The 27,315-nt window shown below is 40.6% G+C and overlaps 1 protein-coding gene across 4 annotated transcripts in view; it reads right to left on the reverse strand.

Annotated features, from left to right (window-relative positions):
* The window catches only part of loxhd1b (lipoxygenase homology PLAT domains 1b), a 63,041-nt gene that overhangs the window by 16,863 nt on the left and 18,863 nt on the right, over positions 1–27,315 (reverse strand). For all 4 annotated transcript variants that reach the window (XM_047380376.1, XM_047380377.1, XM_047380378.1 and 1 more), the window contains 17 exons: positions 24,238–24,398; positions 24,075–24,161; positions 20,411–20,546; positions 20,167–20,321; positions 18,183–18,343; positions 11,865–11,941; positions 11,593–11,789; positions 11,241–11,433; positions 9,001–9,161; positions 8,580–8,904; positions 7,182–7,333; positions 4,017–4,150; positions 3,722–3,861; positions 3,516–3,620; positions 3,297–3,425; positions 3,026–3,190; positions 79–260 (listed from right to left, as the gene is read on the reverse strand). In XM_047380376.1, the coding sequence (XP_047236332.1) occupies positions 79–260; positions 3,026–3,190; positions 3,297–3,425; positions 3,516–3,620; positions 3,722–3,861; positions 4,017–4,150; positions 7,182–7,333; positions 8,580–8,904; positions 9,001–9,161; positions 11,241–11,433; positions 11,593–11,789; positions 11,865–11,941; positions 18,183–18,343; positions 20,167–20,321; positions 20,411–20,546; positions 24,075–24,161; positions 24,238–24,398 (2,660 nt within the window). The remainder of the gene's footprint in view (positions 1–78; positions 261–3,025; positions 3,191–3,296; positions 3,426–3,515; positions 3,621–3,721; positions 3,862–4,016; positions 4,151–7,181; positions 7,334–8,579; positions 8,905–9,000; positions 9,162–11,240; positions 11,434–11,592; positions 11,790–11,864; positions 11,942–18,182; positions 18,344–20,166; positions 20,322–20,410; positions 20,547–24,074; positions 24,162–24,237; positions 24,399–27,315) is intronic.

The following is a 27,315-nucleotide window of genomic DNA, read 5'->3' on the forward strand; positions in this document are numbered from 1 at the left end:
GAACAGCTGATTGTTTACAAACCAACAGCAAGACAGCAAGTAATAAATGATCTTTGTTCTAAAATCCAACTTGCTCACCTCAACAATAAACATGTCCTCTGCTCCTCTTTCAAAGTACAGCCGTCGCTCTCTCTTGTTGACACACAGGTGCTTCTGCAGAGTGCACACCCCGTTTTGTCCATACAAGACAATAAACACATCAGCGTCTGTCCCCGCTGCAAACACATCACTGGTGTATATCTTGATCTCATAAGGCACAACTAGGAAAAAGAAACAAGGAGGTGATTAGATGCATGTGATGTGATATGTAAAACTTGACACTTTGATAGTTTCTCATGTTTAGATCTAAAGAGGTGAAAATGATTTATATGAAAATGAAAGGAAAGTTGGACTGAAAACGTAACTAACAATGTTTAGATGGCACAGTCAAAGGCCACTCTAAACAAATACGTTTTTAATCTTGATTTAAAGCAACTTAGGGTTTCAGTACTTTTACAGCTTTCTGGGAGTTTATTCCAGGTTAGAGGAGCATAAGAACTGCTTCTCCATGTTTGGTTCTGGTTCTGCAGAGTAGATTTGAGCCAGAAGACCTGAGAGGTCTGGGTGGTTGATACACTGACAACATGTCTGTAATGTATTTTGGTGTTAAGCCATTCAGTGATTTATAGACTAACAGAAGTATTTTAAAGTCTATTCTCTGAGCTACAGGGAGCCAGCGTAGGGACTTTAGAACCGGGGTGACGTGCTCCACTTTCTTAGTTCTAGTGAGGACGCGGGCAGCAGCGTTCTGGATCAACTGCAGCTGTCTGATCGACTTTTTAGGCAGACCTGTGAAGACACTGTTGCAGTAATCAATTCTACTAAAGATGAACGCATGAATTAGTTTTTCAAGGTCCTGCTGAGACATTAGTCCTTTAATCCTGGAGATGTTCTTTAGGTGATAGAAGGCTGACCTTGTTACTGTCTTTATGTGCCTCTGAAGGTTCAGGTCTGAGTCCATCACTATACCCAGGTTTCGAGCCTGACTGGTGGTTTCTAGCTGTATTAACTGAAGCTGTGGGCTAACTTTTAAACGCTCTTCCTTTGGTCCAAAGGTTATTAGTACAGTTTTGTTTTGATTCAGCTGAAGAAAATTTAGGCCCATCCATGCATTGATTTCTTCTAAGCATTTACCCAGCGGTTGAATGGGTTCATGGTCACGTATAGCTGTGTGTCATCTTACGTTGTTGTTTATTAAAATCTGAGTTAGGGGGAGCATGTAGATATTGAATAGGAGGGGCCCTAAGATGGACCCTTGGGGAACGCCACATGTGATTTTTGTGGTTTCTGATGTAAACTTACCTACTGACACAAAAGGGTCCCTGTCCTTCAAGTAGGATTTAAACCAATTGAGTGATGTACCACAAATGCCGACCCAGTTTTCCAGGCGCTCTAATAAAATGGAGTGATCAACAGTGTCGAATGCTGCACTAAGGTCCAATAATACCAGCACTGTGGTTCTTCCACAGTCTGCTTTTATACGGATGCCATTGAACACCTTGACAAGAGCAGTTTCTGTACTGTGGTGAGCAGAAAGCCTGACTGGAAGACATCGAAGCGGTTGGTCGTTGTTAGGAAGTTGTTCAACTGCTGAAACACAGCTTTTTCAATAATCTTACTGATGAAGGGGAGGTTTGATATAGGCCTGTAGTTCTGTAGTAGCAGCTTGTCCAAGTTGCTCTTTTTCAATAGAGGTTTGATAATTGCTGTTTTCAGGGCCTTGGGGAAAACACCTGAAAAAATTGACGTGTTTATTATTTGTGTTAAATCAGATGTTATTACAGTCAAAGCTTTCTTAAGGAAAGCTGTGGATAAAACATCAAGACAGCAGGAAGAAGAGCTTATTTGCTGTACGATTTCTTCTAAGAGTTTGCAGTTTATTTGGTGAAATTGGGAAATTTTGTCAAAATCAGTTCTAGTTGGAGACAACATTGGTACTGGAGTTGATGTGGATGTGCTGACTGCCCCTCTGATCTTTTGGGTTTTTTCAGTGAAGAAGTTAGCAAATTCATTGCAGGCCCTGGTAGAGTGGAGTTCAGATGCTACAGTTACAGGAGGGTTTGTTAACCTGTCGACCGTGGCAAATAATGCAAGAGCATTGTTAATGTTTTTGCTGATGATCTCAGAAAAGAAAGATTCCCTTGCATTTTTCAGTTGTAGGTTATATCTGCATAGTCTCTCTTTATAGATAATATAGTCAACCTGGAGTCCAGTCTTTCGCCACCTGCGTTCAGCTTTTCGACACTCCTTTTTTTCACTTCTGACTGGTGGAGCACTTCTCCATTTAGACATTTTCTTCCCAGAAACGACTTTCAGTTTAATTGGAGCAATTGAATCAATGATGTCCGAGATTTTATAATGAACGTTATCTACCAGCTCATCTACAGTGCTACAGGGTAAAGTGGAGGTAGAAGAGTAACTCTGGTTAAAGGTTTCAGCAGCACCGTCCTTAAAGATGCGTTTTCTTATTGTACATGTTGAGTCAAACCAAAATTTCTAAGAGTTTCACATAGTTCTATTGCACTTCTGTCTTCAGGATTGTCCATGTGAATGTTGAAGTCTTCCACAATAATTAAACAGTCATAATAAACACATATCACAGCTAAAAGCTAATTTAATTAACTGGAAAAGTTTGTTTTGGACTTAGGAGGCCTGTAAATATTCAAGAGAATATGTATAAGAACTAGTTTTGTAATGAGAGTATAAACAAAGTTTTGAATACTTTATAGCTTTTAATTAAACTTACTGACATAAATATAGTTTGTGAATAACTTTGACCTGCCCAGATAGGACTTTTTCATTTGTAAGTTTGTTGTTTTCTCTCTTATACTTGTATTAGTATGCTGTTTATTCAGGTTGTCAACCCAGCCCTTAACAGATTTTACTGCCTTTTTCCCATTTGGTAAAGTATTTTTTTACTTCCGCACATTTGCAAAAAACTACTCCCACTAAAGTATTTATTAGTATTACTTACTAGTTTACTTACATGGAGTGTAAATTTCAGTCTGTAAGTCAGCAGGATAGAGATCCCTAACAATCGCACCATCATCCTCTCCTTCATCCAACCAGCGGCCACATGGGAATCGTAGTCTCTGTCCCTGAGAGGGGGCATCAATCTCAACCCAGTCCAAGAACCAACCAGATGAACCTCCTGTTGAAAAAAAGTATCACATATTTTCTCATAATTTATCCTCATGTTAACAATCTATTTTATTCTATTTTATTTTGTTTAACAAAGGATTTTTTCTTTGACTCACCTGAGTTGTCGTGTCCAATCCGAAGCTTCTCCAGGTCGCCCAAGTCTACTGCCTCCACAATGAACTCATTGATCATCCCCTGTTCAAACTTGTTCTTATAGTTTTTACAAGCCTTTAGGTTGATGAGCCCTAAATCAACAAGAGTTTCAGATCCCAGTTAACCTTTAATCAGGATCATCTGGGCTGCCACAGCAATGCTGGGACTGCGATCTGTCTCACCCGTATCGTCTTTTTCACCGAACAGGATGGCAAACACGTTGGCATCAGTTCCAGCATATTTCTTTTCCCCAGTTTTTATTTTAATAGTATAGGTAGTAGACATGGCTGTAAAACCAAATGACATCTCAGAGGTTAAAATCATATTATACTAACTTATACATGCTGCTAATACCAGACTTCTGTTGATTAAAGAAAAGGAACTTTACATTTTTGCTCCAGTCCCAGAGTGGCACCGGCCCCCTCCTCATCCTGCTTCATAAAGGCCTCGTCAACAGGAACCAGCTCCCTTGCTATCTGCCCGTCATCTTCATCCACTGCAAGCCAGCGGTTACAAGGGAAGTAATACCTACAGAACCCCCAAAATACACTAATCAGAGCTACAACTCAAAGATGAGAGTGCATTTTTCTTAGTTTTACTGCTGCATAAAACTGTTAATTTTTACAGTTGTACCATATCTTTAGTCACAAACAGAGAAAAATGCATTTAAACGTTACACGTACGTTATATCTTCCTTCGTGTCCACTATCTCAACTCGATCCAGGTACCAGGCTGAGTAAGGCTGTGTATTGTCATGACGGATTCGTAGCTTCTTCAAAGTGCCCAAATCAATAGCTGTCACAATGAAAACATCTTCCTGCAAAATTACAGAAGAGACATGTCTTTTTTCAGTTAGATTTTTGGGTACATCATTCTCAGTTTATGAAGGGGGATCCCAAGGAGTTCTCCAGGCAGAATAATCATTTAGTCCCTGCAGTGAGTTCTGGGTCTTCCATGGGGTCCAGTAAGTTTTGGAAATATTTTTACTTTCCTCACCATTCTCACTGTGAGGTGGTGGCAAGATAAACTCAGGTTCGCATTTAGCCTTGTTAGTCAAGGTTCCTATTGTTTTAAACATTTTAATTATTGCCCTGATAGTAGATTTGTGAAAGGACCAGTAACTAGTTGGTTAAAGATATTTACTGAGTTATTAAAAAACAGCAGTCTTTCCTATTTTGAGGAGTGGTAAGAGGAATGGACCACTGTGTCAAATTATATTTCATTGAAGGTTTGTCCATAGCTGCATGCTAGAGCATTGGTTATCGCTGTTGCCTGTTAGCAAGATGGTCCTGGGTTCAAATTACATCCTCGAGTCTTTCTGTATGGAATTTCCATTCTCTCCGAGTGCAAATGCGGGTTCCCCCTGGGTACTCCAACTTCCTCCCACAGTCCAAGGACATGACTGTTAAGTTTATTGGTTACTCTAAATAAATTGCCCTTAGGTATGAGTCACTAATTGTGACACAGGGTTATTTGTAAAAAAAAACAACAACTCTATTTCACTAAAATATAACTTTTTAAAGGTTGTTTTTTTAATGTTCAGTGTGAAACTGTCCTGCTCCGATAAAAGACAAAATTGTTTTTATGGGTTTTTACACATCTTTACCAGGGCGATCCCAATAAATTTTGAGGGGCCCCTGAAGACATCTGATGTACTGAAAGTGTAAATCGAGGACATCAGAGGCTCAGCAGTTCAGAGCCTCATTTGTCACAAGCATTATTCCGTCTTGTGAGTTGTGTGAAATAAAAGCAGGCCAGTTTAACAAAAAGACCCATAATAATTGCAGGTTGTTGTTTGGCTTTGTTTTGCTGAAATGGGAAAGGGCTCTGCATACAAAAGAGATTGTCTAGGTGGCAGTGGATGTTCTCAGACACCTACACATCTTTCATTATTAATAGCCCCTTGTGTAAGTTACCCATGTGCTTTACACCTGGCATTTCATCATGAATGCTGGGTTTTTAATCAACAACTTTGTGATTCTTTCTGTTTCATGGGTAAAACATTAACCTCACAAACATGACTTTCTCTTAAAATGTCTTCAGAAATATTTTATGAACTGGTTTCTGTCAGATATTTATGCATATTTATTTCTTGTAAGTTTATCAATGAAAGAATGACAAGAATGGCAGTAAAAATTGACTATTCCTGTTTGATTTGTGGGTTAGAAATACCGAACTAAACGCGTTTGTCACCAGCTGTAACATAGAGATGAATAATTCACAGGTATGGATGAAGTGGGGAGTAAAAGTAGGACAGGTTGAATGACATGGAGTACTCCTCGGAGCTCCTCTCAGTCACAGCTGGCTCGCCTGCAAGAGATCCTGTAATCATAGCAGAATACACTCCTACCCACACCTCAGTGCAAGGCTCAAGTTGCCTGGAAGTCATTGGGTTTTTCAGTAAGAGCTGAAAAAACTGGTGCAGCCCTGATGGAAATAAATGGGAGTGATTTTGGGTTGTCTAGTGTTGGAATGAGAATAAATACTTTTATGAACTATGATGTTAACCTGTCAAATAGTTGTTCTTAAAGTTCACACAGGTCTATAATCATATTTTAGAGACAAAAAACCAAAAAATCTTAAAAGAAGGCAACATAAATAAATCAAAATCTACCTTTTTATGGGTGTTTTAAGCAGACAAGTAATTTTAAAACAAATTTTTCTGGAAAAAGAATAGACTTTTGAGTCGCGTCCACTAAAACAAATAAGGACTACCATATGTGGAAGATCATGTGTCTATAATGGCACTGTATGAAAATCTCTGAAGGTAATTACTCAACGGACTGTTTTCTTGACAAAAATTACCTTTCTAATGGGAATATGTTAAATAGATGTGCAGCCGCTTATTGGTGACAGAGAAAAACGAATGTAGGAAGCTCTGTTTTCTCAAAGACAATCTACACAGCAAACATGGGTGAGAGGATGGAGTTCACCTTACTCACAAAAACAGTCACCATCAGACACATTTTTTTGCAACAGGAGCATGAAACAATTCAAAACTTAGATTTAGTGGAGGGAAAAACTTGAATCTAACAAAAAACAACACAACACAGTTTATGCCATGCCTGCTGCAGAAAGCTTGATAATGGTCAACAGCCAGGTCAAAGTACAAGATTTTCAGGAAAATGCTTTTTTTATTTTAATGAAAATTTTTATTTCTAACCCAAATGAAAAGAGAAAATTTGACCGCACACAATGTGTTTGTTTTGGGTAAATTACCTGCAGATGGAGTCATAGAGTTTGAATTTTGACACCAAATCACTGTAGTACTGCCAAAGCCTCATGAGCAAAATGTGGACTGTGCATCTGGATAAAAGTGAGACCCACACATCCACTACATGAATTGTTAATAAAAAGTTTGGCTATTCTGGATTCCAGGAATTATTTTAGTGTTTTGAATTTCAGTTTGTTTCAGACTGGCTCAAGTGCTTTTATATCCCTTCATAGAGTGCAGGTTTGTTAGGTCTCCAGACTACTGCTGACTTCTTACTGCTGGATGAATAAATATAAAAACAAAAAACTCTATGAAGGTGATAACTTGCCATCACTTGTGTAGTGCAGACTTTGCTATCACCGCTTCTGTCTTGGTCAGGCATTGATGTCCATCGATCAGACTTCCAAATGTAATGTTATCCTTCTTTTGCAACTTTTTGCTGTATTCTTGGCTGCCTTGAGTTCACTTTTTTGTCTTTCACTCTTTTTTAAAACATGTTTAATTTAGGTCATTGCAAGGAATATAACTACTGTGAGTTACCATTCTGAACACAACTGAGAAGGAGAACTTGGAAAAATATATGCCCTTTAAAGTTAACAAAGTAGTTGGTCAAGCTTCGTTGAACCCATCTTACCTGCCCTCGCTCAAATTTGTTGAGGTTGTCAGAATTACTCAGGGGGCGCTCACCGGTGTCTCCATTTTCCCCATAAATATTAATATAGACGTTGGCATCTGTCCCAGCTCCCATCATGTCACCCGTGAAGACACACACTTCATAGGTGTTGACTGTCAGACAAAGCAAGGGATGAATTATTCACACCTTCTCGAAACTGTCGCATATGTTGGCAAGGATACTGTGTCAAATCAAACTGTGCAAATCACACATCAGTTCAAGATGCAAATGTGCCCTAAATGGTATAAATAGTTTGAGCTAAAAAAAAATCTAAATGTCTAAAGCAACACATCAGATGTTAGCAACATTTAATGAAGGCTGGTGCTTTCAGAGAAATAGGCATTTGTTAGTACTGACAATAATGATTCTTTTATAAATTAACATGAAAAATGTATTTTGTTTTACTTATTACAGATTGTCTGTGGTTACACTTTCATATTTGTAAGTAAAATAAAATGTAACTATTATTCAGTTTATTGTATGCGGTCTAGTTTATCTGCTTGAATCACAGTTGGTACATCTGTCGATAATTTTACTTTCCTGACTTCACTGAAGACTTGATAAAAGGCAGCAGCTGCACAGCAAAGAGAATAATGAAAGTAGCTGCATGCTCAGCAAAAGCACTGTTTGATGCTTGTTTTAGTGCTGCCACAGTTCAGTTGAATACGTGTATGAAAAGTATTGATTTTATCAATGGTAACAAAAGCAGACGAGCAAAGGAAATCCAATAGAATATCTATTGTTTTAAATTAGTCATTTTTGCAAGTGCAGAACATTTTAATGGTGGATTTCACCTCAGATGTCTACATTTTTAGGTAAGAAGAAAGTCATTATGCTTACATACTAAGTGTTGTAAAAAATAATTTGAGGATGATGCTTGTGCAACAGGAAATAAAGCTGGATGTGGCTTTGTTAAAGCGACACAACATTAAAACCTGCCAGAATCTGGATAGTCTCTGCAGGTTTTTGGATTGGTCTACTGGGGTGCATCAAGAACTGATTGCCCTTCAACCTTGGCGTGATGGAGCGTGAGAGTTCCCAGACATGCACTAAACTTCTGTAAGAACATGGCGATGGCACCATGTCAGGGTCCTATGTGTGCAGTGGAGGAGACTGGTATCAGCAGCAGAAACGTAGGAGGTCAAAAAGAGGCCATGGCTCCACAGCACCAAGTGGCACGCTCATGCTGTGGAATGAACTAGAAACCCCCTCACCAGCATTCTGTCAAATTGCCGATAAGCAGATGAAATACTGATAATGTTTCCTCCTCTACATAGTCAAGACTTAACATGAACTTAAAGGTTGAAGTTTACCAATCAAATGTTCATCGTCTCTTTATGTTTTTGGTCTGCTCCGTACCTTCTAGATCCTCCTCTGCATCCTCAGGCAGGAGCTCTACCACAAGCTCTCCATCCTCCTCACCGCTGCTCAGCCAGCGTGAACAGGGAAAATGGTACGTGAGTACCACCTCCTGCATCTCCTCTCCTCCATCTTCCTCCTCGTCCTCTTCGTCTTTCTTCTTTTTTTTCTTCTTTTTTTTGTCTTCTTTTTTCTTTTCTTTGGGGACCAGGACCATTATCAGATGTTTAACATCGACTGCCTCGAGGAACCAGCCAGATCCAATCCCGGAGCCATCGTGACCTATACGTATTTTGAAGATCTTTCCCACATCTTTGGCCTCAAACTGTTAAGATGTTAGAAAGCTTTTGCATTAAATGTGAGTTTGTTTTCTCTGGTAATCATCTTGAGACACTGAGAAGATAAAATACAACTTTGATACCTTAAATATTTCAGTTGTGTTCCGCTCAAAGTTGTTGGATTTGTTTTGAAGAGTGATAATTTCTGTCTTGCCCTTCTCCCCATAAATCTGGATGAACACTCTGGCGTTAGTGCCGGCAAACATCACATCTCCGGTTACTACTGTTATCTCATAGTTCATCACTAGAAATCAAAATGATAAGTAAAAAAAGAACAAACAAGTGAGTTATAGGTCAGTAATAGGATCCCTGCGTGTATTACATTTATTCAATTTTGTGTAATTAATGCATAAAACTTGATGCATAATGCATAATGTTTGACAAAGAAAGGATTTTCAATAATTTAATTCTGAAAATCAGTAACTAATGAAAAAGGAGGCCAAAATAGCTTAATAAGATTCAGATTTTTATATTATACTTCAAATAAAATAAATGATAAAGATGTGCACATTCCAGCTGACATGTTATCAGAAAATTGTAGAAGTGTTATTAACTGCGTTCACCCAGTGTTGGTCCAGGATGTTTGTAAGGCTATACTGTTTGTACTCAGATGAAACCAATAAAAAAAGAAACCACAAAATAATTTCTCTGTGATTATACAGGTCCTTCTCAAAATATTAGCATATTGTGATAAAGTTCATTATTTTCCATAATGTCATGATGAAAATTTAACATTCATATATTTTAGATTCATTGCACACTAACTGAAATATTTCAGGTCTTTTATTGTCTTAATACGGATGATTTTGGCATACAGCTCATGAAAACCCAAAATTCCTATCTCACAAAATTAGCATATTTCATCCGACCAATAAAAGAAAAGTGTTTTTAATACAAAAAACGTCAACCTTCAAATAATCATGTACAGTTATGCACTCAATACTTGGTCGGGAATCCTTTGGCAGAAATGACTGCTTCAATGCGGCGTGGCATGGAGGCAATCAGCCTGTGGCACTGCTGAGGTCTTATGGAGGCCCAGGATGCTTCGATAGCGGCCTTTAGCTCATCCAGAGTGTTGGGTCTTGAGTCTCTCAACGTTCTCTTCACAATATCCCACAGATTCTCTATGGGGTTCAGGTCAGGAGAGTTGGCAGGCCAATTGAGCACAGTGATACCATGGTCAGTAAACAATTTACCAGTGGTTTTGGCACTGTGAGCAGGTGCCAGGTCGTGCTGAAAAATGAAATCTTCATCTCCATAAAGCTTTTCAGCAGATGGAAGCATGAAGTGCTCCAAAATCTCCTGATAGCTAGCTGCATTGACCCTGCCCTTGATAAAACACAGTGGACCAACACCAGCAGCTGACACGGCACCCCAGACCATCACTGACTGTGGGTACTTGACACCGGACTTCTGGCATTTTGGCATTTCCTTCTCCCCAGTCTTCCTCCAGACTCTGGCACCTTGATTTCCGAATGACATGCAGAATTTGCTTTCATCCGAAAAAAGTACTTTGGACCACTTAGCAACAGTCCAGTGCTGCTTCTCTGTAGCCCAGGTCTGGGTAATGCGGCACCTGTAGCCCATTTCCTGCACACACCTGTGCACGGTGGCTCTGGATGTTTCTACTCCAGACTCAGTCCACTGCTTCCGCAGGTCCTCCAAGGTCTGGAATCGGCCCTTCTCCACAATCTTCCTCAGGGTCCGGTCACCTCTTCTCGTTGTGCAGCGTTTTCTGCCACACTTTTTCCTTCCCACAGACTTCCCACTGAGGTGCCTTGATACAGCACTCTGGGAACAGCCTATTTGTTCAGAAATTTCTTTCTGTGTCTTACCCTCTTGCTTGAGGGTGTCAATAGTGGCCTTCTGGACAGCAGTCAGGTCGGCAGTCTTACCCATGATTGGGGTTTTGAGTGATGAACCAGGCTGAGAGTTTTAAAGGCCTCAGGAATCTTTTGCAGGTGTTTAGAGTTAACTCGTTGATTCAGATGATTAGGTTCATAGCTCGTTTAGAGACCCTTTTAATGATATGCTAATTTTGTGAGATAGGAATTTTGGGTTTTCATGAGCTGTATGCCAAAATCATCCGTATTAAGACAATAAAAGACCTGAAATATTTCAGTTAGTGTGCAATGAATCTAAAATATATGAATGTTAAATTTTCATCATGACATTATGGAAAATAATGAACTTTATCACAATATGCTAATATTTTGAGAAGGACCTGTATTTGTTTGTGATTCAGGCAATTAAAACATCGCTCTTGGAGATACAAATTTTAGTTTTTTTATTAAAAACATGACTGGGTAAGGGTGTCACCTACATTGTTCAATGTCCAGGATCTCGCTTGGGTAAATCTCTACCTCTGTTTTCCCATCAGCCTCGTCTTTGCAAAGCCAGCGGTGACTGGGGAACATGTAATTTTTTCCATGGACTGGAACCATAATTTGAACGCTGTCCAGGAACCAACCTGCACGCAGGCCTTTATTAGTGTGACCAATCAGCAGACGGTTGATCTGAAAATGACCAAGAAAATGAGACTAGTTTAAACGGGTTGCACCACTCAGGTACCTTAAGGTACCACAAAGGCAGAATTATTTTAGTCTAAAAATGTTGTATCTAAGACTTCAAAATATCACAAGAGCATAACTTTCATTAACACCAAATGGGAGAACCTGTCCAATATCAAAAGTTTCCACTGGGAAGATGTCAATGCGGCCCGTCTCAAAATAATTCCCCAAGTTGTTGGTAGAATCCACCAGCAGCAACTTGCCGGTGTCTCCCTTGTCTCCATAAAGCTTGACAAACACATTGGAGTCTGAGCTTCCTCCGGGAATGTCGCCCGTCTTCACTGAGATCTGATAGCTGATATCTGACACACAACATCAATGTGAATTTCAGCGACATAATAAAATGCTCAATAAGTGCACGGCCTCATCCGACTTACTGTACAGGCGCTGTCCATCTAAGAACGGCACTAATTCTCTGGTGATCTGTCCATCATCCTCGTTGCGGTCTAGCCACCTACAAAGCAGCACATAAAGAGAATGAAACTTCTCATCTCAGGTTCTGATAACTGCTTATTGTGCACACAGAACATTTAATAAGCAGCAGCTGCTTCTTAATGTTTTTATTAATCAGAGACTAATGAGACAGCAGCACAATGTAAGAAATTATACAAACGAATATCAAGGGCTATAGTTATTAATAACATTAAATGGGAATAATTTTAAATTTAAACCACAGTTACAATGTTGATGTCAGATAGGATCTATTACATTTCTCAAACTACTGTAATATGAATACATATACGTTTTTAGCATGATCCTAAATCAAATAAATAAATAGATCGTCTGGATCAGCTTTGTCAACACAACCAGTTTTTCCACTTCTGCTGAGACATGTCACAGATGGTCGTGTCTGAATTAGACATCAGCAGCATGAATCTTCGTGCATCACCTCTCATGTGTCACTAATGTTTTCTGGCACAATTTGGCTCTCCTAATGCCTATGTCATACTTTAGAATAAAGTTGCAGACATTGTTTTGTTTTAAATAAAAGCTTTGTCTTACTTCTCTGGTAAAAAAAATCTCTTTATGGTTTTAAATTGTTCCCATTGTTAACAACAACCTGCCCAGGGACTACACGTAGAAATTAGCTTTTACTGCTATAACCTGGTACCGTGCATTTTCCTTTGTTAAGGACAATGAAATGTTGTACATTGTCTCTGTAAAAATAAATTCGGTCATCATCATCATCATCATTTCATTACTATGTTAATTTTATGAATGACAAATCTATTTAGAGCAGAAATTGGTTCAGCAAATGAGTGAAAAGTAGGGATTTGTTTTTCCAACAGCACCACAAGATCTCAAGCAAGCAAGGGCAGCATCCCACTTTTGTGTGTCTCAGGGTTAAAGGAAATAGGAGTGTGGAATCCATATCATCAGAAACACATACCCCTATATAATGCTCAGGCAAAAGTATTTCAACCTCTCTGGGGTATCGGTACCTGGCCCTGGGAGTATAGAGTATGTATGGGGAGTGTGGGTGAATGTATGACATCCATTGTTGTGTGTCTTTACGTTGGGTGTGTGGTTGTGATTGTTTTATGTGTACGCATGAGGGTGGAGGGTGGAAGGTACACCTGGCCTGGCTCTGTGTCTACCTGTGACACCTTTCTGGAGGGGGGAATCGTCCGAGCTTCTGCTGGCAACAACTTAATGCTCACCCTCTACAGATGATCCACATGGCCCTGTCTTTCAGTGTTTAACCCTTTCTCTCTCCTAGACATGGCGATTGACTGAGCTTAACGGTAACAAACTCTATGTGCTCTCTTTCAGACTCTAACCTTGAAAACTGGCTCAAAGTTTATCTGTTCTTTCTTTCTAGAAGAAACGACTAAAGGAGCTACATCCATTAACATTTACTTTTCCTTCCCATAGAAAGTACTCCTGGATCAGTGCTTCTTTGTTCTCTTTGTGCCTCTGCTCTGTTCTCTCTAACCCCCAGTCGGTCGTGGCAGATGGCCGCTCACACTGAGCCTGGTTCTGCTGGAGGTTTCTTCCTGTTAAAAGGGAGTTTTTCCTTTCCACTGTCGCTACATGCATGCTCAGTATGAGGGATTGCTGCAAAGTCAACGCCAATGACTGTCCACTGTCTCTACATGCTCATCCAGGAGGAGGGAATGCTGCAAGTCACTGACTGGATGCAATCTGCTGGGTTTCCTTAGATAGAAAAACTTTTTATCCAATTTGAATAAAAAGCTAACTCCGACTGCACTGTTCAATGGTTAGGATTAATTGGAATGTATGAACCTGACTGTTGTGAAGTGCCTTGAGACAACATGTGTTGTGAATTGGTGCTATATAAATAAAATTGAATTGAATTGAATTTAAATGTGTGACTGCAACTGTGTACGCCTATTTTGGGTCAGGTTTGGTCTTGGGCTGCTCCCTCTCTTGGATCAGCTTAGCCACCCCATCAAATGTGGGCCAATAGTATATTGGTGGTTCTCGGTGTCCAGGACTGGGTGCTTTGGTGTGTGCCAGCTCAGTCCTGGTGGCTGATTGCCAGGGCCTAGGCCCCTTGGCTCTGTTGGGCTTCTTCTGGGGTGTGATGTTTCCCGAGGTCTCAGGTCTCTGGGTTCATGGCTGGATCTGCTTCCTTAGATGGCTGCCGACAGGGCCTGTGGGCTTGTAGCTGCAGCGCCTTGGGGCTTCTGCACTGTAACTGCTGGGTGGTTCCCCTGGAGCTCTCCTCTGCTCTTCTCTTCTCTGGGTGTTGCGGTAGTTGCAGGCTGGTCCTCCTGGGGTTCCACTGCTCAGGGGGCCCTTTGGATGTCTGGGGCTCATATCCCATCCATGTCTGTCTCAGGTCCAAGGGGGCAAGTCTGTGGCTGCCCCCCTGACAAGAACCAAAACAAAAAACTACCAGAACTGAGCGGGCGGAGGGGACTCAGTAGGAGGGCAGGAGCAAAGAGAAAAAAAGAGTTCATGAGGAAGGCCGGAAGACTCTCAGGAAGGAGCACCAACAAAAGACCACCTTCGAGCAGGACAACACCCCTTAACTTACAGTCAGAGCTACAATAGAAGGATTTGGAACAAATCATATTTATGTGTTCGCCCCTGAAAGACTAATGCAGTGAATCGGCCTCTAAGCAGCCATGTTAGAGTATGTATCCCACTACTGCCTGTTAATGCAAATTCTACACATTCTGAACACCGCCATAATTACTATCTAGGGGAGTGGTGGCCTAGTGGTTAGAGTGGAGGGAATTTGCATCCCAGAGAGGCCACAAGTACCCTGGTTCGAACCCCACATCCTGCCACATTCCAATTAATCCTAATTATGCCACTCCAGATCCCGGAGTAAGACACTTAGCCCCTCAATGCTCCCAGGTCGCCGTACAATGGCAGCCCACTGCTCCCTAAGGGATGGGTTAAATGCAGAGGACAGTTTCTCCATTGTGAGATCAATAAAAGTCTCTCTTTATATATATAAATTTGCACATACTAATTTCTATTATTTATGTACATCTCAAAAAAGTAGAATATTGTGTAAAAGTGCAATATTTTTTGCCAGTCACCTCAGAAAGTGACACTCATATATTATGTATGTAAGAATTATGATTGTTGATTAATTCATATTTATCAAGAATTATAATTTAAAATCATAATTTGAAAAAAAAAAGAATTTCATTACTTAAGAATCAAAATCATGATGTCCTCTGGTGTTGTAATTATGGCTCAAGGCCCTTGATAATTACAATTATTAAATTCTCAGTAATAATTGATAACTGTTACTTGATGTCACTGTTTAATCAACTGCTTCACCGAAGGTGGGGGAACATTTACCTTATTTTGACTGACAAATCACTCTTGCTCAAAATACACACAAACGCTTTCTCTTTATCTACGTGAATATCTATTAAATCAACAGCCCTGATACACCTCGCTATTCTGATTCAATAATCTTCACCTAATCAAGCATGCAAACATTCTACACAAAAGGGATAGAATAACTAACTAAACAAGATAAAACAACATTGAGTGTCTATGAAAGTCAAACCAGCAGTTATGGCAAAAACAAGGGAAAATATGGTGCTGAGCGAAGCTTTGGGAGCAGCCTCCACCAGACTGCAGTCATAAAACCCCCAAAGTTGGAGCTCAGTGAAACACAAAGGGTCATAAAACTTTTAGGCGGCAACCAGTGAAAAAACACTAAGAGTGAAGACAATGAAACAGTGAGTGTTCCACCATGAGGTTCTAGCAGTCCAACTTTAAGTTCACCTGAGTCTGCGCTCAGGTGTTCAAACACAGTGAGACACGCACAGCTTCAAAGCGCGGTGGCTTTCAGAGTACAACAACAATCAAAGTTTCAATAAGACATGGCATGCAGATACAACTTTGAACACATCGGACTATAAATGGCGATTCTAAATCGCTCTAAAATTCTACTCTATTCTGCCCAAGCTATTTCTAATAGAAATAAAAACATAACGGGATTACTTGGTGGTGTCTGCTCTGGAGCAGAGGAGAGGGGGGAGTTTATTACGCATCCGTAACAAACTCAAAGACGGCCGGCCTTCCTCCTTTGGCAAAAGGGGAAAAATATGACGGACCATCAGCAGTTGACTGGAACAAAACCAAAGAGGAAGATTTCGTCTCCTTGGAAAACCTCCGTGGGTTTTTCTTGGGTTACGTGTTAAATCCACGCCTTCGATTGGTAAAGTAAAGTCTACTGGTCTTCTTATCCCAGAAAACTCTTCTCATGAGTTTGGCCAGTGAGGAGCATTAATGAAAACTCACGTGTGGTTTCTTCTCCGGAATGATGCGCATCCGTTGCGTGGTTTCCAGCGGGAGAAAAGCAAAGGTGGGGCGTCTTCCGTGCCTTTATATAGCCCACTGTGACATCAGAGCTGCAACGCCCCTTCCTATCAGCTGCAATTCCTACTGGGAGTTGTGGTAGCAGACCATACTGGGGTGCATAGTAGCAGGTGACACTGGGAGGTATAGTAGCGAACAAATGGTCCAACATATAGAATTATTGCACATAAAGTGATATATTTCAAGCCTTTGTTTCTTGTAATCTTATGATTGTGCCTTACAGATACTGAAAACCCAAAATTCAGTGTCTCAGAAAATTAGAATACTCTGAAAAAGTTCATTATTGGAGACTCATAGTGTCACACCCTAATCAGCTAATTTACTCAAAACATCTGCAAAGGTTTCCTGAGGTTTTAAATGGTCTCTCAGTCTGGGTCATAGGCTACACAATCATAGGGAAGACTGCTGACTTAACAGAGTCATTGACCCTCTCCACAAAGAGGGTAAGCCACAAAAGTTCATTTCTATAGAAGCTCGTTGTTCACAGAGTGCTGTATCCAAACACTAGCGAAATCCATTCAAGAATAAGAATGTGGGGAAGCTTCTCAAGGACTGGACTGAGGCTGGAGTCAGTGCATCAAGTCTCACCACACAGAGACAAATGGGCTTCAAACGTTGCATTCCTTGTGTCAAGCCACTCCTGAACCCGAGACAATGTCAGAAGCGTCTAACCTGGGCTAAGGAGAAAAGGAACTGGACTGATGCACGATGGTCCAAAGTACTGTTTTCAAATAAAAGTAAATTCTGCATTTCATTTGGAAACCAAGGTCCCAGAGTCTGGAGGAAGAGTGGAGAGGCCCAGAATCCGTATTGCTTGAAGTCCAGTGTGAAGTTTCCACAGTCAGTGGACTTGGCACTTGCCCACACTGCCAGAAGTAGCAAAACCTAGTTCAAACCCCCTGACCCCATAGAAGCCCAAGAAAATCTCAGGGCTGTTGTCAAGAGGAAGATGAGAGACACCAGACACAACAATGCATGTTACCTGAAGGCAGCTATCAAAGCAATCTGGTCTTCCATTACACCTTTGCAGTGGCACAGGCTGACTGCCTCTATGCCACGGTGCATTGATGCAGTATTTCATGCAAGAGGAGGCCCAGCCCAGTATTGGTTGCAAAGAAATGGGCATACTTTCCAGAAGCCTGACATTTGTGCTTAAAAAAATCTTTTTTTGATTGATCTAATATTCTACTTCTACGACACAAAATTTCGGTTCTCTTTACCTGTAAGCCATAATCATCAAAATTACAAGATATAAAAGCTTGAAATTAGAATGGCCCTGTCAAAACAACCTGATTGGACAAAACCAACGTCAACAAGTTTGAGAAAAGAAACACGGGTACATTCTACACATTATCTTAAAATTAAACCGTCATGGAGTGTTAAACAATGTGCACACAAGGGTCTGCAATGACTGATGACCAAAACAAAAAACTGTTCTTCACACTCTCCATCTACTATAACTTTTTTGCAAAGAAGTGCTGGCAAATACTTTGGTCTCTAGATATGCAAAGCTGTTAGTGAAATACTCCAAAAGCAGGTTCAATGTCAGGAAATAACTAATAACTTGTGGACTAAATATAAATGCACCATAAATTGCGAAACATATGAAAACCATGTATAATTTTTCTTCCACTTCACAATTTTTTGCTACCCTGTATTGCCCTATTGAGTAAAATCCCAACAAAACACATTTAAACTCGTGGTTGTAACCTGACAGTATGTAAAACGTTTAAGTCGTAATAACACTTTTGCAAGGCACCGTAATTATCCATCCATGAATATGTATAGCACTTTATCAAGTCTGAGAACGCCGAAGAGCTTTATACTACAATCAGTCATTTACCCATTCATACACACATTCACACACTATATATTACCTGTTGCAGAGGAATTCTAGAGCTTTGGCTTCTGCCTTTCCTTCTTCCCTTACAATCACTTTGTCGAGAAACCAGCCGCAGCTGCCGCCTTTTCCATCATGTCCAATCCTCAACCTGCGTATCTGCCCAATGGTCACCGCCTCAACTATAAACTCATCCATCTGGAAGGACAACACAACAGCAACATAATGTGGATGGATTTTATTATTTTTTAACAAATTATTAAACTATAAATCATTCAAATGAGCAATAGTATAGGACAGACAATTTCTGCAACTGGTTAACGTTTCTGTGGTTTATTTAAGACAAGCGGCAGCGACCATTTCAATACAAAGAGCCATTTTTGTCCTGGCTTTTAGTAAAAAATGATTTTAATATATATATATATATATATTTTTTTTTATTTGGTCAACGGTAATCAATTCAATTCAATTGAATTCAATTGTTTTCATATAGCGCCAATTCACAACACATGTCATCTCAAGGCACTTTACAAAGTCAATTCAATTGAATCTTTCAGATTTCAAGTCAGGTACATACATGCCAATTAATCCTAACTATCAAACAGTGCAGTTATTGAGTTTATTATTCAAACTGATTAAAAGGTTTTTCTATCTAAGGAAACCCAGCAGATTGCATCGACTTGCAGGGACTTGCAGCATTCACTCCTCCTGGATGAGCATGTAGTGACAGTAGACAGCCACTTGCATTGACTTTGCAGCATTCGCATACTAAGCATGCATGTAGCGACAGTGGAGAGGAAAACTCCCTTTAAACTGCAAGAAACCTCCAGCAGAACCAGTCTCAGTGTGAGTGGCCATCAGCCATGACCAACTGGGGGTTGAATCTGTTTAAACTGACTGACACTGCTGAGAAGTTTGGAACTATTGAGAGCTACATGAACCACGTGACCGCCTATCGGCGAGTTCAAAGAGTGTCGTAACTCTCTCTTTCTATGGCGCTGGATTCACCATACACCATTGGACGCGTCAGATGGCTGTTTGGACATCAGCTGATTTTTCTCCAGCATCTGTAAGGTTTTCATCCTGCTTGACGCTGTTTCGGGTAAGTAGTTCAGTTTAGTGTAGATCAAGTTAATGTGTGTACCTTACTGCTGTTGAAAAACGCTGACCTAACATTTAGGTTTGGTCCACATTTCTTTAATCATAGTCACTGTAGCTGCAGGAAAAACCTATAACAGGCTTCAGAGATGGCTGGGAGTCCTCCCTGTTTTGTTTTGATGTCGCATTGTGTTAGGCGATGCACTGCAGCGTTGTAGGCTGCATTTGAATATTCTGCATGTATTTGTTTGGTATGCATGCCTACCGAATCCAAAAGGCTGTACCGAATATTTTGGGTAAGAAATTTGTGTACTGATACACCCCTAATAATTACCATATAAGATGTATGTGTTTTACAGCTAAATTAAAAAACAGAATAACAATGAAAGCACTTGCCTCAAGTTGTTAAAATGCTGAATCAGTGTTAAGAGCTTGCTTTTATCAAATACAACTTATTTTATTCATCTATTTTGTGTTTATGTTCACTTAAGTAAAATCCTAGAGACAAGCAAAACAATGTTATTTAGTTGTATTAATTTAACATCAAAATCGCAATCAATATATCTGATTAAAACAAAACAAACACAAGCATTTTATTTTACTGAAAATTCTATGCTTCTGGTTTGGAGCCTAAAATATATTGCTTATTCCACTAGTCTCACTCTCTTGTGGAGTTTCTATGTAGGTACTGACCCAAACCACACAGAAAAATTGCCTTTACTAAAATGTATACCAAAAACACGCTGCTCAGTTTTACACAGTGTTAGCCCAAAATTATGACGAGCCACTGTGGAGGGCCTAAGGAGCCATGCGCAGGTCCGGAGCCGCAGACCCCTTATTTAGGCTCAGTGTGACCCTTTTATGCAGATTGTTTGACATTTTGTAATGATTTAATCTCTAAATGATTTGTAGAATGTACCCACGTTTCCTTTCTCAAACTTGTTGACGTTGTTTTTGCAGTTGATCAGCTGCCGCTCTCCTGTGTCCCCCTGGTCTCCAATAAGGTTGATGAATATGGATGCATCTGTGCCGCTACCGCCAACATTACCCGTGCAGACTGTCAGCCGGTATTTAAGCACTGCAGAACAGAACATCACTGATGATCATTAAAAAAATTGTATAAATAAGCAGTTTTTTGTATGTGTTTGTATTTGTGTAAAGACATGCCAGGCAGTGGCTCAGCAATCAGCTCTCCACAGGCAGGAAGCTCCCTCACAACTTCGTTGTCATCTTCGTTAATGTCCAGCCACCGCTCACATGGAAATGTGTACTTCTCCTTTGTTAATGTCTTCATCAAAGTCGCCTAAAATAAATTAGACTGAGCTTTGTTGCTATAGTTTAAAATAGGGTATACACATAGAGATTGTCAATATTATTGATGGTTCAATATATTCAGTGCTAAAAAAATAATTTATTCATCGATACTCATTTGCGTTAAAATTACCCATGCACATTTGCCCCAATTGTCAGGTTTCTTTCGGCTGCAACAACAGAGACACTCAGCTCTTCCCCTCCCTGCAGCCTGACCCTGACCAAAACAGTGAGCTGCTGCTGAAGTTTTAAACTCTGCTAACATGGCAAGTACTGTAGAGTAAAAAGTTTTTATTAGCTAAAGTTTATGCTAGCTTTTATAGTTTAGTAAGTTTCAGCATGCTATTTAGTTTTGATTATTTTTTAAGACATGAAAAGACTTTGTGACTGTGTCTATACTGCTTTTAGTGAGTGGTTGCAAGGATGAGGAAGTTAGCTCTGCTCTTAGTGAGATGAGGCATTTTCCGTTCTCTATGTGATATAATTTAAGCTTACTGATGAACATATCTTCTAAGAGTGTTTAAGGATAAACAGACACGAGTAGAGGTAGAAATTCTTCTACATTCAGACTACCGGAAAAAGCATGACTGTGCAGCAGATAAGCAGAAGGTTATCTATAGAAGTTGACTGCTGGGAGAATAGGAGGAGGGCCTGAACATCTGATGCAGAATCAATGACAGCTTTGAGTGTCGGAGCGCAGGACGAGACACTAAACACCACAATGGGTGTTACAGCTAGTAGACTTGGCCACACCCCCACTTTAGTCATCAGATAGACACATTTATCAGACTGCATAATGCTAAGATCAGTCACCTTTTTCATTTGTTGAGCTGGCTCATACACCTGCGAGTGACACTGATTCCAGTGGAGTGAAAAAGGTCATTTGTATGCATACATCTTATGTTAATCTACTCTTTTCTGTTTTATTCAATATAGCTTGAATTTGGGCCTAAGCCAGGGTGTTGGAAAGGAGAGTCTGGCTTTTGATAGTCTAACCTTGGCTCCAGCAGGAGGAGTGTGGTTTTTTCCCGGTAGTGGAACACTAGATGAACTCTACATCCTCTACAGGGTTCTCGAGGGTTTGTGGGAGTTTGCCCAACCGGACCACGTGTGTTTTGTGGACCTGACCAGTAGAAGGCATTCAATGCTCTGTGGGGGCGCTCTCTGTACAAGTGTAGCAGGAGTTTGGTTCGCATTGCCAACACTAAGTCAGCTGTCCTTTATCACCAGTCCTGTTCATAACTTTCATGGACAGGATTTCTATGCGCAGCCAAGGGCCAGAAGAGGTCTGGTTTGGGGATCAGTGGATTTTGCTTCTTCTTTTTGCAGATGACGTGGTCCTGCTGGCCTCTTCTACCCAAGACCTACAGCATGCACTGGGGCGGTTCACAGCCAAGTGTGAAGCAGCTGGGATAAAGATCAGCTCCTCCAAGTCCATGGCCTTGGTTCTTGACCAGAAATGCTGGCTTCTCCTCTTCAGGTTGGAGGGGAGGTCCTGCCTCAAATGGAGGAGTTCAAGTATCTCGGGGTCTTGTTCACGAGTGAGGGGAAAATGGAGCGTGAATCGACAGACGAATCGGTGTGGCCGCAGCAAATATGAGGACGCTACTGTGATCTGTTGTAGTGAAGAGAGAACTGAGCTGAAAGCGAAGCTGTCAATTTACCGGTCCGTCTACGTTCCTACCCTCGCCTATGGCCATGAAATTTGGGTCACGGCCAAAAGAACGAGATCCCATATAAAAGCAGCTGAAATGAGCTTCCTCTGCAAGGTGTCCGGGCACTTCCTTAGAGATAGGGTGAGGAGCTTGGTCATCCGGGAGGAGCTCTAAGCAGAGCCACTGCTCCTCTACATCGAGAGGAGTCCGTTGAGGTGGCTCTGGCATCTGTATCAGATGCCTACAGGCCACCTTCCCCGGGAGATATTCCGGGCAAATCCCACCAGGAGGAGTCCCAGGGGACTATATTTCTCGGCTGGCCTTGGAACACCTTGGGCTCCCCCCAGAGGAGCTGGAGGAGCATCTCTACTAAGTGCGCTGCCCCCTGAGACCTGGTCCCAGATAAAGCCAAAGACGACGAGTACAAGCTTGCATTTAATGAAACTTGGTGTGATTGTGTTAAATCAAGTGAAGTCTTCTTTAAAGATCAGTTGAACACGCAGTTAAGAAAAAAGCTGAAGTAAATTCTTTCTGAACAGTACAGCCAGAAAAAAAACGAACGTTTTTCAGACGTACTTCACGGAGTCAGACTGAGAGGAAATGCAAAACGATGACACATGCTAGTTGCTCTAACGCTACAAGCTAATGCTATGACACTGATATTAGAGAGCAAATGGTTGGCAAAGGTCCTGTATCTGCAACACGGAAGTAGTAAACCTCCCAGAAGACAAACGCTAGCGCAGTCTGTTTAAATATTTGCTTCACGGATACAGACAACTCAACATCCACTTCCAGGTGTGCAGTTCTGCATCACATAACGCTCTCTGTGCTGGTGCGGTACCAATTAACGCTAGAAAATGTTAAACAGCTGACGGCTCAATCAGCTGCTAAATAGGGAAGCAACAAAACAAACCTGTACCCCCTCTCTATTACCCCTCCTTTAGTTGTAAATGCATTGGATGCTAATGTGGCTAATAATGACACATTATGTTGACGCCAGATTGAAGCTTACAATTACGGGAGAAAAAGTAAGAACCTGTAGCAACTTTCCCTGATGCTGTAGATGATCACTGAAGAAAATGTCATGAGAAAGTACCAGGAAGACAGAAATGTTACAGGGATGCTCATACATTCAGTTGCATTAGCCAGATCATTGTTTATACTGTAAAAAATATGTTTTGTATGCGCCAGATCCATCTTTATTTTGAAACACTATTTAGAATGATCCTTTATTGATCCCTCAATAGGAAACATTTGTGTCAAAAGCAAATTGATAGGGTGACACACAGTGACACACTAAAGATGAGGAATTATAAGAGAAAAATAAAATAATTGCAGAACTTAATCAAAGGTGCACACTTCCATAAAGGATATTAACACCTATACTGTTATCTTCTATCTGTCTACTATTTTGCCAAAAAGCAAAGGGACACTTTTAAATTATATACTTTTTTAAACAAGGGGTGAACTGTCCCCTAGTTATTTGTTTTGCTCTGACTAAGGAGGTTAAAATATTGTCTAACTAAAAAGAACGATGCTTTCAGAAAATGTTGCCGTGTTGTCAAGTATTTTTTAGGTATCCGTATCTAGTTTGAAATTTTTGTATTGTGACAACCCTAATACATGTGGGTTGAAATATCAACTGAACAGTGCAATAGGCGAGTAGAGTAATTTAGAAATAATAAAAGAGATAAATACTAGGGCCATAAGGTATCTTTTTAGGGTATGATGCTTAAGATGTTGCTCATCCTTGAAAAGATATGGACTAAAACAGAAAATCTTATCATAAAAATAAGATACAAACATACATTAATGTTCAGAAATGCTATAAAATGAGCTGGATAATTAGATTTGAAAAATATCACCTTGCTCAAATGCCATCCTGCAAAAGGACTTCCCTTCTCTTGCCAGATACGGAGTTTGGTCAATTTTCCCAAATCAGGCAGCTCAACCTGTAGGATAATAACATTATCTGTCACCTGTCTTGCAAATTTAAATCTATTTATTGTTAAATTATCTCATACTTACCATGAACCTGTCAACCTGACCCTGTTCAAAGTTGTCAGACTTGTTGTCCAGTCTAATCTCGTCTGATTTGCCCTTCTCTCCATAAACCTGAAAAGAGATATCTGCATCGGTGCCAGCATTGGGCAGGTCCGTAGTCCAAATCCACAAGGACCAGGGGTGCTCTGGAGACCGACAAAAATGAAAGAAAACAAATTTCTGTTATTAAATATATTTACATAAGTAAGAATTAGTAGGACTGCAGTTACATAAAATGTTTGACATGGAAGTGAAAAGGTCAAACAAAACTTTCATTCTGCAACAGACATCATAGTGGAAGAATAAGAAATAGTCTCTGAAGTTCAGGGTTCCTACATATCACTGAAAAATTGGGAAAAGTGTGAAATTAGATTTTTTTCATTTTCCAATAGTGAATAAGTATGGAAAAAATAAAATGTAATGTAGAAAAATAGTTGTGTTTTTATATATTATTGCATGCATCAGAGTTATGTTTTCTGCAAAGTCTCATTGATCATTTTTGCTTTTGAGTTACTGACAGAAGCTCCAGCATTCGTTAAAATAGTTTTGAAAAGGACAATGTTGCAGTTATGTTTGGCCTCTAGATGATCTACATCAGGAGTTTACATTGAATCTGTGGTTAAAGTTTTGAAATGTCTTTTCTTGTTGCCGCAGATCACTAACTGTTATTAGTGTTGGGTGATTCAGTCCAGCTACAAATCTACAAATCTCAGATAAATCTATGCGTAATAGATTTTGAAATAGAGCAGATTTAACTTAAATAACCCTTTACTTTATGGAGCCCAACATTAGCATCGTGTTGTTTCAAGAGTTGTGAAACCTGAGATAAATTTTTTGTACTCAGATGTCCAGAATGGAGACAAAACCTTAGAATGGAAAAGTTAGGAATTATGAAATGAAAAGTTTGTAGATATGCTGGAAATTCATGTTTCAAAAGACTATCTTTCTAAGAATTAAAGTGAAAGACACCTGCAGGAACAGAAAGAAAAAGTGGTTGTGAAAATCCCAGACAGTCATGGTGTGAAACAGCAGAAGACTACAATACTCGGTGGAATAAGAGCTGGAAAAGTACACCTAAATTCAACCGTCTACATGTATATTCTACACTTTTGTTCAGCTTTTGTGATAAACTTAAAACAACAACAAATAAATATTCAAAATATTCCACGTTATGTTATTTTAATTACTTGAATGTTTTCTGCTTTAATAAAAGGGACTAATCATGCAATGATTTTATGTCACAATTTTTCTGCACAGCTATGCTTCTCAATTATGAATGCCCAGAAATCATCATTTCTGTTGCTGAAACTAAGTAGGACATATCTCTTTCCCTTCACCTGCCTAGAAAGAGTTGAACACATAAACTCAAACCTTCTAGGGCAAGTATAAGTCAACAGTTTTCCAAGATACTTTGGGGTAAGTTATTCTCGACTGCTTTTGCTCCTTTGATGTTTCAGCAGAGCCCAGGAGAGGGCATTTTTTGCTTGTTAAAATATCCTCTCAGGGCAGAGATTCCACTGCTGAAGTGAGTGCTGTGGACAGCTCCCAGCTGGGAAACAGGGTGACCATGAAGGAACATGAAGCCATACAGAAATGGAAAACTCATTTTACAAGGTAAGGTGAAGCAAACTTTAATATAAACCGTAATGTTATATCCACATTTGTAAGTCGCTTTGGATACAAGTGTCTGCTGAATGCATAAACAAAAAACAAATATAATCCTGCTAAATATTTTGTTATAGCCATTGCCAGACATTTAAGATATATTTAACCATATTTAACAAGTAAAGCATTGCTTTAAATTATGTTGCATAGTTTTTAAAGCCAAGACCTACAGCATGTGCTGGGGCGGTTCGCAGTGTGAAGCGGCTGGGATGAGGATCAGCTCCTCCAAGTCCGAGGCCATGGTTCTCGACCGGAAAAGGGTGGCTTTTCCTCTTCAGGTTGGAGGGGAGTTCCTGCCTCAAGTGGAGGAGTTTAAGTATCTCGGGGTCTTGTTCACGAGTGAGGGAAGAATGGAGCGGGAGATCGACAGACGGATCGGTGCGGCTGCCACAGTAATGGGGGCACTGTGCCGGTCCGTTGTGGTGAAGAGAGAGCTGAGCCAAAAAGCGAAGCTCTCGATTTACCTGTCAGTCTACGTTCCTACCCTCACCTATGGCCATGAACTTTGGGTCATGACCGAAAAAACGAGATCCCAAATACAAACGCCTGAATTGAGCTTCCTCCGTAGGGTGGCAAGGCTCTCCCTTAGAGATAGGGTGAGGCGCTCGGCCATCCGGGAGGGGCTCGGAGTAGAGCCGCTGCTCCTCCACATCGAGAGGAGCCAGTTAAGGTGGGCATCTATACCGGATGCCTCCTGGACGCCTTCCTCAGGAGGTGTTCCAGGCACGTCCCACCGGGAGGAGGCCCAGGGGACGGCCCAGGACATGCTGGAGGGACTATGTCTCTCGGCTGGCCTGGGAACGCCTTGGGCTCCCCCCGGAGGAGCTGGAGGAGGTGTCTGGGGAGAGGGATGTCTGGGCGTCTCTGCTGAGTCTGCTGCCCCCACGACCCGGTCCCGGATAAAGCAAAAGACGACGAGTACGAGTGCGAGTGCGAGTACGAGTGCGAGCGCGAGTACGAGTACGAGTGCGAGCGCGAGTGCGAGTGCGAGTACGAGTACGAGTGCGAGTGCGAGTGCGAGTACGAGTACGAGTGCGAGTACGAGTACGAGTGCGAGTACGAGTACGAGTGCGAGTACGAGCTTTTAAAGATAAAGCCCGTCTAAAAATCTGGTCTTTATGTAATATATGGTCTAAAACTGATTAGAACTTACCTCTAGTGTACAGAACCCCACATCACAGGTTCCACAAGGTTTTTGTCCATCATGTATTTAATCATGTATTTAATCACATCAGATATTGAGGGGCTTGTGCTTAAATAAAAATTAAAGTGGGCAGGTGAAGAAAAATAGTTGAAGTGACTTATCTTGCTGATGTTAAAACACAATTTTTAACCTGTCATAACCTGTATTTAATGTTTTACATTTTTCATAGATTTAGAAATGAAACAAATGGGAGC

This window comes from Girardinichthys multiradiatus, chromosome 12 (genome assembly GCF_021462225.1).
Source record: "Girardinichthys multiradiatus isolate DD_20200921_A chromosome 12, DD_fGirMul_XY1, whole genome shotgun sequence".
NCBI classification, from domain to species: Eukaryota; Metazoa; Chordata; class Actinopteri; order Cyprinodontiformes; family Goodeidae; genus Girardinichthys; species Girardinichthys multiradiatus.